Source organism: Berghia stephanieae, chromosome 4, assembly GCF_034508935.2.
Source record: "Berghia stephanieae isolate SIO BIC M18660-M18661 chromosome 4, UCSD_Bste_1.3, whole genome shotgun sequence".
Taxonomy (NCBI): Eukaryota; Metazoa; Mollusca; class Gastropoda; order Nudibranchia; family Aeolidiidae; genus Berghia; species Berghia stephanieae.
This window is the reverse complement of record NC_088363.1, coordinates 68,587,643-68,600,351: the sequence shown is the minus strand read 5'-3', so window position 1 is coordinate 68,600,351 and position 12,709 is coordinate 68,587,643. Positions and strand designations below refer to the sequence as shown.

The 12,709-nt window shown below is 35.0% G+C and overlaps 1 protein-coding gene across 1 annotated transcript in view; it reads left to right on the top strand.

The window, feature by feature from the left end:
* LOC144971112 (uncharacterized) overlaps window positions 1–11,701 on the top strand; it is a 17,441-nt gene extending 5,740 nt beyond the window's left edge. The window contains exons 2-6 of the mRNA XM_078911516.1: window positions 3,405–3,547; window positions 3,798–3,863; window positions 5,177–5,326; window positions 8,815–9,192; window positions 10,834–11,701. Coding sequence (XP_078767642.1) covers window positions 3,405–3,547; window positions 3,798–3,863; window positions 5,177–5,326; window positions 8,815–9,192; window positions 10,834–10,930 — 834 coding nt within the window. The 3' untranslated portion in view covers window positions 10,931–11,701. The remainder of the gene's footprint in view (window positions 1–3,404; window positions 3,548–3,797; window positions 3,864–5,176; window positions 5,327–8,814; window positions 9,193–10,833) is intronic.
* Window positions 11,702–12,709: the final 1,008 nt, after the last annotated feature.

Genomic DNA, 12,709 nt, shown 5'->3' with positions numbered 1-12,709 from the left:
ACTAATAATTGCTTTATCAAAAATGTCAACAGTCACTTCTTTCTCACATTGTGTAGTTAGAGAGTGAGAGAGGTCCGCTTTAAATAGTTCTATGTCAATTTTCTTCAAATCTCTCGAAACAACTATTTATTTTTTGTTTTTGTGTCGTGTACTATCCCCCCTCTGATGCCAAAAGATATTAACTGATGGTCTGAAATGCAGAGATCATCTACATTGATAGGTGTCGCTAGTTGCATGTCAACGCTGGTCAATACCCAGTCAATAATGTGTCCACACCGATGTGTCTTTTCATTGACATGCTGTGTCATCTGATGTGATGAAAGTAGTTTATTTATATTTCTTATATCCGGTGTGTCTCGATCAAATAGCAAGTTGAAATCTCCAACAATAATATTTTTCTTTGACTTCATGTCAAGGCGAAGAAGGAAGTCCTCGAATTCATCAATAAATAGTGATGTTTTTAATCTATTTTTTGCACTGGGTGGTGGCCTATATATTGAATGAAGCTTGACCGAGTCATGTTTAAAATCAATGACCATTCCTACCGATTCGAATGCCGAAAAATTGTTGACATCATGATTAAATCTAATGGACAAATTTGACCTATAGATAGTATGCAGATGACGTCACTCAGGCCTTTGTTATTGTTTTTGCCATCCGCGTTTGTGAGTTGTTCTCACTAAACTGTATTAACCAGACTATAAACGTTCATGGTTACACAGAGTTTGTGTGTTGGTCCGTTATACTTCCGGATGGCAATGTTGTGAACTCCTTGGCCAAGCGCATTCTATCTATAGACCACTGCCATTCCTCCCCCTCTCCTTCCTTTTCTCGGAAATGACTGAGTTGTATGTGTGAGTGGTGTTAAATCCGACACAATTGCTTCATCCCCATTCTCCTTTAACCATGTTTCAATTATTATTAGAATGTCAATAGATCTCTCCTCAATCATATGTTTAATGTCTAATGTTTTATTGCGACAAGACTGGGCGTTTATTGTCGCCACTTTTAAAATTGGAAGTGATTTCTTTTCACTCATAAGTGGTATAATTGTCTGTGTGGTCGGTGGCCGTGTTGTTTTATTTTCAGGGGTGGGCCGATGGCCACACTGTGTTGGGATGGCCCTTTGTTTTCGTATCCCTCTTCGACTCAATCGATGTTTCTGTTCACTTGTTTCAACACGGTGTTTGTATTCGCTTTCATAATCATAACAATAATTATCACTTTCTCAACACACAAAGACTGGGACATAAACAGCGGTGTCCTAATTACAATACAAAAACCAGGAAAAACGAAAGGACCCGTAAACAACCTGCGCCCAATAACATTACTGAATACCATAAGAAAAACACTGTCAACTATTGTCCTCAACAGAATTAGACCGAAAATAGAAAAATATCTATCACATAGCCAAAGCGGGTTTCGCCAAGACCGAAGCACATCGGACGTTGTATGGACACATAAATGGTTGGCAGCAAAGGCACTCAAAGAAAACATATCCATAACAATAACCGGAATCGATATGTCCGCAGCCTTTGATACGATCGACAGAGGAAAACTTTTGGAGATATTAACAGACATAGTAGACGAAGACGAGCTCCGAATAATCCGATTTCTCCTCAGCAACACAAAGATACAACCAAGGATATACGGGGCCACAAAACAGACGCAGTTCGAAAGTAACATCGGGACCCCCCAAGGAGATAGTCTGAGCCCGATTCTGTTCACAATATATTTAGAACACGCTCTGAAAGAAGTTCGAAAAGTCATTCCAAAACCAACGACTCATATTGAGAATGCAATCCCTAGAGAAATCGCCTATGCAGATGACGTAGATTTTATTGGATCAACACCAGCAAATATAGACATCATACAAAATACCTTCATGAAATATAACCTCCAAGTCAATGCCAATAAAACCGAATTTACAACAATATCGAGGAACAAAGAGGAATGGAAAAGAACAAAGAAAGTCGGCTCACTAATTGGAGACACCGAGGATGTACAAAGAAGAAAACAGCTATCAAACGCCGCACTCAGTAAACTCACCAATGTATGGATTAGAGGTGACAAAATAAAGAGAAAAACCAAACTGAAACTGTACCGTGCTCTTGTAAAACCGGTGCTTCTGTATAACTGCGGCACTTGGGCGTTGACAAAATCCGAAGAAGAACATCTGGATGCCTTCCATCGCACACAGCTAAGAAGGGTACTGGACATCAAATACCCCAAAAAGATCTCAAATGAATCACTCTATAAGATCACAAAAGAAAGACCAATCTCCCTTGACATTTTACAACAACGATGGCAACTTTTCGGTCACATACTACGCAGGGACAAAAACATACCAGCTAACCAAGCCATGTCGGGATATTTCCAAAAACACGGGAACCTTTTCAGAGGAAGACCGATCACAACACTCCCTGTGATCCTAAACAAAAACCTCACAACACTTGGACAAAGCATTAGTCTCATAACGGCAGGGGACCTTGAAAATCTGAGAACCCTAGCAGAGGACCGGCAATATTGGAGACACCTCACACAGGAAATACTGGAAACAGCCAAGGCGACCCGATCTTTCGGTCGAGACGCGAAAGGCATCTAAGTCAAGTTAAGTCAGGTGTAAAATGTATTCAAGACAATCGTTGCTTTTCATAAGACTTGTCATCGCGGTGGACTGTATGGTGACGTGTGTTTCATTTTCTAGATTCATAATACTGGGCATCGATGTTAGAGCACAGTGAACACTTTTAGTAAAATAAATAAACAACTTTTTAATAATAATAATAATAATAATAATAATAATAATAATAATAATAATAATAATAATAATAATAATAATAATAATAATAATAATAACAATACTAATAGTAATAATAATATTAATAATAATAATAATGATGACGATGATGATGATGATGATAATAATAATAATAATAATAATCATCATCATTCTCATCATCATCATTATCATCATCATCATCATCATCATCATCATCATATATCATCATCATCATCACTATACTACTACTACTACTACTACTACTACTACTACTACTACTACTAATAATAATAATAATAATAATAATAATAATAATAATAGTAGTAGTAGTAGTAGTAGTAGTAGTAGTAGTAGTAGTAGTAGTAGTAGTAGAAGCAGAAATAATAATAATAATAATAATAATGATATAATAATAATAATAATAATTAATAATAATAATAATAATAATAATAATAATAATAATAATAATAATAATATAAATAATAATGATGATAATAATAATTATAACAATATCATTATCATCAGCACATCATAACTATCATCGTCACCATCATCATTATCATCATCATCGTTTTCATCATCACCAGCATCATCATCATCTCACTCTTTATTCATTTCTTAGGTTCCCATTCTGCTCCTCTGCGTTCTAGGCGTGACCCTTACACATGGGACATCCGTCCCCAGACCCTCCAAATCCCTGTGTTACGTCCACTATGATCTCGCTGCCAAGTACCAACTACGACACGACAAAAACTACTACCCTACGTAAGATCTTTTTGTTACCCATCGTAAGATAAAAAGGCACGCATGAAAAACTTTACTTTCGATATTTTTCGCATATTATTCTTATCCTCTTCCTCCTCCACACTTTCTACTCTTCCGCCTCCTCTTCTTCTTCCTACTTCCCCGATATTCTTCATCCTCCAATGTTTTCCTCCTAATCATCTTCCTTTTTCTCTGCCGTCGTTTTATTCTTCATATTATGATTAACACAATTTTATTGATTATTGTACAGAAATGAAATCAACTTGATTCTGGAGAAACATCCTGAAATGAAAAGCATGTTCTACTCAGACGATCAGTAAGTAACAATTCAAGATGATCTGTCATTTAAATCTTTTTGATTTTAAACTTCGAATGGAGAAGAAAAGTTGAGACATCACACCTTCTACTTTTCCGGTTTCAAACTCATTGGAAGTGTATATGTAACCGGTCCTTCGGAGGACTAATAATAAATAGGTTACATATTGAATCATAAGGTGGCATAACGATTTTAGAATCAAGATTTATATGCAGATTCTAAAAATGACGAGACATAAAAAACGAGGATGGCTGGTCTTCATTGATGACCAGCATAGACTAAAAAATACTTAAGATGCCATCACTCTGAAATCAGAAGATCATTTACGCAAGGTATGTATTCAGTCCTCCTGAATAAGTGGTCTTACACTTGACAATGAGATAGGAATCAGTTTTTTAATCTCACACTTTTGTTTCCTATTCGCATCTTTTGTGACCAGTCGAATCAATTTAACTTGGTAATAATTTTCTCTGCGCGTTGCCAGAATACGAAAAAAAAAACTAATGATAATCAGCTCGGAATGTTACAAGATCTGTAAGAAATGATCATAATATGTCATGGTCAAAAGTGATTAATTGTCTTAAACTTTATTAGTCAAGATCATTTTCAGTAAATCATTGTTATATTCTCGGAATGTCCTTTAACGTTCTGACCACGACGTCACCCAAGTTGACAGCTAGCTTGTCTCTATAATTGTATTATTTCGGGATGACGCAAATTCTAAAATGGACTGGAAACTAGAAATGCCCAGAAATGTAAACTTTTTCAGGATTTTCTACAAAACGTCATAGTCGTCCATCATAAAAAAGTCCATTTCAAAAAGAATAAGTACATGTTATTTATATGTAAAAATATTCAGCATAAAAAAATTTAAAAAAAGCATTAAGTTATCATCTCTATAACTAAATTATTTCATCAAATTTTTGGATGTAAGAAATCTGAAAGAGAAAAATATAGGTTACATCGTAACGAATGTGACAATTTTCCTCCAGGTGGCAACGAGAGGGTTAACTACAGTTTCAATTTTTAGCATTTAAACCACCTCAACAAAATACCGTTTTGAGGCAATAGGTAACGAACGTCTTAAAATATGTTGAATTGGTGAAAAGACCGATAAATTCAATGTTTCTGTGATATTTAGTCGTGTGATAGCCCTAACGCTATAGTAATGGGGGAAAAAAAAGAAGAAAAAGTTATATCATAAGAATGTTCAATGAGCAGTAGAGAAACTGAAAACACATTTTATATTATACGATTTGACTACGATATAAAGATGTCAAAGTACTTAATTATGGAACATTTTATCTCCACAGCCCACTACCATTTCCACCCAGCCACTACAACCCTGCTCCAAAACCAGCATGCCCTTACAAAAGATTCACTCTTTACAGTTTCTTCGATGCTGGTAAAGACTGTTATGTTATATATCCTGATGTGCAGAAGATTATGTATGTCCAGTGCAGGTGAGTATCCTAAACCCCTCCCCCCCCCCTCCTCCACCTCCACCTCAACCACTACCACCACAACCACCTCCTCCTCCTTCACCCAATCATCATCATCATCATCATCATCATCATCATCATCATCATCATCATCATCATCATCATCATCATCATCATCATCATCATCATCATCATCATCATAATCATCATCATCATCATCATCATCATCATCATCATCATCATCATCATCATCATCATCATCGTCATCATCATCATCAACATCATTATCATCATCATCATCATCATCATCATCATCATCGTTGTCATCATCATCATCATCATCATCATCATCATCATCATCAGCAGCAGCAGCAGCAGCAGCAGCAGCAGCACTATCATCAACCTCAGCAATAGATCGGCTTAGATTTTTATCCTCTCTGTACCCATGGAACTAAACTTCGACTCATTTGATAAGTGGGCAAAGGTTGTATCGCACACTTGCACTCAGTACGGAAACGTCTCTGAAGAAGACGCAGAACATTAAAATTTAGTGGTTCATTGCAGTGCGACACGATTGAGCAGGGATAATGTATGTTGATCTACTCTGAAACAAAACTGACTTCATGATCAGCTTAATTGTCTAAAAAGAGATATAAAATTATGCCCTTCCGCCACGACATCATAAGATATCGTCGCCTAGGCATTCCACGAAGAAATATTATATAGATAATTCATCAAACAAGATTATGTCTGATGTCAACAGGAATCACCCATGTTGTCTAAAGTAAGCAAATTGGGGGTTAATAATCTTGCCCAAGAAAAAAAAAAAAACGAAAGTGTCTGAAGCGGGGCTCGTACCCGGGACCTTCTGCAATGCCTTAACCACTCGGCCCGTTCGCCCCCCCCCCCCCCCCCCCCCGGAGGGAAATAATCTGCAAGAATCCCAAATATCCACATTACCAATGACCTTGCATCTATGTACATGTCCTCTTTTTCTTAAAAAACAAATAAAAATACAAATAAGAATAAAAGATAAAAAAGTTTTAAAAAACAAAACGAAAATATTCAACACTATTAAATCATTTCAGCGTCAGTAAAATGGAAGATGATAGAGGAGAAGTTTTAGATCTGAAGTTAAAAGCACCAAAGAAAAAGCAAGATTAAGGGGACAAGTTCAAATAAGTAACAGAAGATTCCATGAGCTGTCCAACGATGTGCCTATTTCGACATAATCCCATCCAGGCACAAGGAAAGGATCCCGCTATGAAGGATACACTCAAATGTTTACATATTCAAAACCAACAACTATCAAAGTATATTATAGAGAGATGATTTACATGAAAAAAAATAGTATATCCCTAAAAAAAAAGTATTATGCATTTGACTGTCTCTCTCTCTTCCGGCCAAGGATTCCCGCCAGGACCAGGGGTAAAAATGAAAAATCTCCATCCAGAACAAAGGCAGAAGATAACATGGAAAGGGAAAACAGATCTGTTGGATAGAAGACCTAACAAGTGATCTCTTTGCCCACCATGGGAGGGAAGTCTTCTGAATCTACGTGACCAACTCAAAACGGTATTAGGCCGGGTTGATTTCAGTCAAGAAATTGATTTTATGTATTAAAAGAAAATACTAGATATGTGGCAGATTGAGAACAATAGATATATTTTCTCAAAGGACATAAACGCTTATCTCCCATTTCTTGTCACTTCAAAGTCGTTTTTTGCCATTCGACTCATCTCGACATAATAATATCATTTAGAGACGATAGGTCACATATACGAAAGAGGTTGAGGCGACGTGCATTATTTGCAGGTCTGATAACCCAATTCTTTATAGACTCATTGTTGTTATGGAAATCTAAAAAATAAAAATGACGCAAAATATTTTTCATTACAACAATGTTAAACTAGACTTCATAAGTGGGTTCGGATGGCAGACCTGCATTTATGTACACGTCGGGCTGAGGAGATCATCTTTGTGAGTGATTGCAAATCAAAAATCTATTGTTATTTATTTCAGCGTGTGGATTGCAACTCGGAAAGTCAACCAAAATGAATAGACGTCTTGAAATACTTCAAAAGTATCTTACGTCATATCCAAACACGAAGCTTATATTAAAAAAAAAAGATTAGAATAATTGACTGTGGCAGACAAAGAAGATTAAAAGCGATTCAGATGGATAAAGAAAAAGGATGAAGAAGGATGTAAAAATCGCAAATTCCGCAAAGATATCGACGCTATGCGTTTAGTTAAAAAGAACTTATAACATCCGCCAGTCGGTTATAACGTACCAACACACAAAACAGTCTGAAACGTTTATTGATGCTTTGTACTTAGTAAACTTACTCTCAACACCCGTCACCCGGATATATATATATATATATATATATATATATATATATATATATATTATATATATATATATATATATATATATATATATATATAGTACCACCACACAAAACTATGTGTAACCTTAAATGTTTATAGCCTGTTTGATACAATTTAGTGACAACTACTCATAAAAATCGCTGGCTAAAAACAATAACATAGAGCCGAGTGACGTCAATTTCGTTCTACCTATAATGCTAAGTGATGGTAAGCATCTCTCTCTCTCTCTCTTATTCGACGAAAAGGGTACTTGAAAATACGACTATTATTGTCAGTGATATGGTCATCAATAACGAGGAAATTAATAATTAGTCAAATGGAACGGAAGCTTCAATTTAATTAATGGGGACGTATCGGGTTCCCCCTTTGTCAACAAAACACGATGAATGAAACACTAAAGACGAATCCGACTCGTCTACATTGTCTGTTTTCGTTAATTTGATTAAAGCTTCAATTCCACTAGAAAAAAATTATAACATTGCCTAACAGGCATCATGTCTCGTTCTATTTGTTACGTGCTGCTGTTTGGTCAGGGATCCTTTGTAAAGCGCTTTGAGCACGTTTAGTGGATATTCCGCTATATAAAAGCTCAAGTTAAAAAAAAAATTCTTCGAGCTTTAATCAGCAACATTTGCATTAACTAGGAAAAGCAACATTTTTCAACATCATAAAACTGTAACTGACATGCAAACAAGATAATAATAATATACTAACTTTTGGCGACAAGAGGTCGGCGTCTTTCTGCAAAGTACCACTCATGAGGAAGCCTTGCAGCCATCATCATTATAAATATCTTTTTGCGTGGTCAGCGTGGCTCAGCGGTGCGGACTAGTTCGATCACCCACCGCTGCCCTGTGTGGTTCAATTTGCGGCGCTGCACTGCAGTTGACGCCTGGGTTATTCCAGTCTTTCCTTGGAATTGACTCTAGAGCAAAATTTCCCATATGGGATGTATAAAGGGAATTTTATTTTAATTTTAATTTTATTTTAAACTTTTACTCAGGATTTTGACATTACAACGTAATAGAATCACCGGCTCCGGACGGCAATTAGTAGGATCCCCTTTCAATCCTTTTAACATTTCACCTATTTTATGTATCATTTAAATCACACAGCGACGACAACAACAGAGACTGTCAGAAGTGTTCAAGGACAGGATGGGGTTACGATGGCGTGAGCAAATGCGAAGAGGATTACGATTACCGTCACGTATGGGCTTATTGTACTCAACGACATTCTATTACCCATATCCCAGACGACACACTCGTACACGTTCAGCCAAGAAGAGAAATCCAACCCCCTAGAATCGTGATTCCAAAAGCGGTACAGCAGCCAAAAGTACAAGTGTATCCTGCATACCCCGACAACAGAGGGTGGGGTTCCAAGCCTTACGAGTCCAGGATTGTCCTGCCTAAAAAAGTGGTCACTCCCCTGGATGGTCCATACAAAGACCCATGGGGCACCTTATACAGGCCGTATATTCTGCAGCACAGGTACGATTGAACGGTTAAATGTTAGCTTGTTGCTCGATAATTCTTCTTCTTCTTCTTCTTCTTCTTCTACTACTACTACTACTACTACTACTACTACTACTACTACTACTACTACTACTACTACTACTACTACTACGATTACAACAACTATTACTACCACCACCACTACAACAACTACCGACAACAACAACAACTACTACTCCTACTATACTACTACTACTACTACTACTACTACTACTACTACTACTACTACTACTACTACTACTACTACTACTACTACTACTACTGATGATGATGATGACTATGGAAATACATAATAATAATAATAATAATAATAATAATAATAATAATAATAATAATAATAATAATAATAATCATAATAATAATAATAATAATAATAATAATAATAATAATAATAATATGGGGCAGCTCAGTGGTAGTCTGAAATATACCGAGTTCGAATACCCGCCGCGTTGTATCGCCTTGAGCAAACCCCGCCCTAACACAGTTTGCGGCTGACGCCTGGGTTATTCCAGTTTTCCATTGGAATAGAGCCTAAAGACAAATTTCCCAGATGGGACGAATAAAGAGAATTTATTGTAATAAAGCTAACAAAAACATATTTAACATTACTATCATCATCATCATCATTATTTCTATAACTATTATTATTATTATTATTATTATTATTACTATTATTATTATTATTATTATTATTATTATTATTATTATTATTATTATTATTATTATTATTATTATTAAATTATTATTATTATTATTATCATCATTATTAATATTATTTTCATAATTAATTAATATCATCATCAACATTATTATTATTATTATTGTTATTATTATTATCATCCTTTGTGGTGATATTTCGATAAAGGCGTCTAATTATGTGAATACAGCACTTTTTTATTCGTCGATCCTCGATCTAAGTTGGATTTATCAATGAATTTCACAAGTTCAGTCAGATTCTTAAGAATCCATTAAAAATCAAACGTAATGTTCTCCTGGAATACCTCACATTCTGAACATTTATTGACTTCAATGTCTAAATCATGAATTTTTCGTCACATCTATTTGCTTTTTTCTTTTGAGAAGAATGGATATAGTTTTTTAAAACAGTACCTATACAGTACACTTTTAAAAAACATATGACCATTTTAGTTTTAAAATATACCAGTCTGGGGCCATTGGTTACATGATTATTTATTCCAAATTCAGGTCAATATTTCGTGCGGTCTTAGATGAATAGTTATTTATTTCGGAGAATCAATTGTAGACATTTGGCAAAATCTTCAGACGGTGTTGATAAGAAATGAAATTCAATTAGATGAGATTTGCTACTTTTTTGTCATAAATAACGATGTGAAATTAAATGTAAGCTTCAATATAATTACGAAAACAGATGAAATAGACGTTTCGGGTTTCCCCTTTATCAACAAACAGGATGAATGAAACACTACGCCACTATCACATTATCTCATTCATCCTGTTTGTTGATAAAGGGGAAACCCGAAACGTCCGTTTCATTTGTTTTCGTAATTAAATTGAAGCTTACATTCAATTTCACATAGTTATTTATTTTTTTGAGCTTCGAGCAGCAACATTCATGTTACTTTTTTTTGTCGGCAGATGGAAGAGAAGCTACCACGCTGCACCAGAAGGCAAGATAGAGAGAATGAAACTGTTCCTGCCTCACCACTGTGGATGCAAGAAATTTACATGCTGAAACATTTCCTGTGATCATAAACAAAAACGTAACATTATGTAACATGACCTAGATAATACATGTATTATACGATGGTGATACGGCTACTGAAAAAAGACAATTAATTACATTTGTTATCATCAAAATGCCGCAAATAAAATTAAATTAACGTTTCGTTAAAGTGTACTAATCTATTATTTTGCATCAGTGCTCTATCTAACATTGAATCAAAAATGGTTTGAAGTTTTTATGACAGAATTGATGATTATGCGGTAGGTAAATTTCCCTGACATTTATTCCAGTGCAGCCTTTCGAGCAAAATCAAATCTAAATGCCGCTAATCACAGAAGTAACTGTGTATGATTCTCTTTATATCACGACCTTATATTAACACTATTATTTTCAATCAGTACTTTCATCACTGCTGCAAATTAATTTTATTTACTGTTTAGAGAAAAGTATAATTTGTTAATATCAATTACATACAGAGATTATTCCACCTTTATTCCATTTGCTTAGTGAGTGATTTCACTGTGATAAATAAAAATTATCCATCATAATAAAAGAAAACAAAATTTTAAGAGGGTGATCATTCTCGTTATTAAGTCACTCTGATTGGAATTTGATGTCCATATTGTTAAATTTAATACTATAACTGCAGTGTATATTTTTTGCTAATAAAAAATACAGACATATTAAACGTTGTTTTTTTTCCAAACACTGTCATGGGATTTTTTTTTAACCTCCACGTGACACAAACTATTTTTAATAAAAAGCATTTATAAAATCTAATTTTGTTTATTTTATTATTTGTGGTTATGGGATCTTACCAATCATATCAGCATTTGGGACAGGGAAGATGACAGTCAAAGTCAAAAGATTAAAGATTTAAAGTGAAGCATCCTTAAATTTCATTTTAAAAAGTAAGACAAAGGAGATCATTGACAGCACAGAACGGATGTAGGTTTCAAAAACCAATATATACTCTCAGGGAAAGACACAAGCTTCCCTCCAAAAGAATATACTCGTGTGGGCTGTTACATATTTCTAGATAAAGGTCTTAGCTAGTTTTGCTATTATTATTACTATTTAATCATGTTCCTCCTTCATCTTCACCTTCCCCGCTCTCGTTCCTCTTCAACATCATCATCATCTTCTTCTTCACCATCATCTCTTCCTCCTGCTCTTCTTGCTATACAGTCCCTGAAGATTTTCAGGCCAAGATAGTATTGCTTATCATTAATTCACAAAGCTATTTAAGTTGACTGTTTTTAACGAAATGGCAGTTTGTTCCAGAGTTTTACGATGAAGATTGAGTGAAAACGAGTGTTCGTATGTAATTGTGGAAACATAAAATAGGACTGTAAAAAAGGTCTTGTTCTTTCGAATGTGGCCTGATTGTATCCTGGTTACATTGTAACCTTGTATTGACCAAACTTACTGTTGCTTGGTTTTGTTGCAAATCAGGAAATGTAACAGCTTCAAAAAAGAATATAATTCAACACAAAACTTTTCGGACCCAAAACCCTTCATGGTCGAATAAAAACTCCCAATCAAAACAGTAATAATTTACTTAGACCATAAGAAAAGAGAAAAAGTCTCTTTACGTTTAGCCTTACATTTGTTGTTGCTTGGAAAGGGTTTTGGGCATGGAATGTTCCATACCAAGATTGTTCATTTTGAAACTGCTTATATTCATTTCTGTTAATACTTTTTATAGTCCACAGCTTCCATCAGCTAAGTATTCCCTTTTACAAATCAAGAGAGATAATTGAAGAAAGCGTTATCAACGCAAGGCAT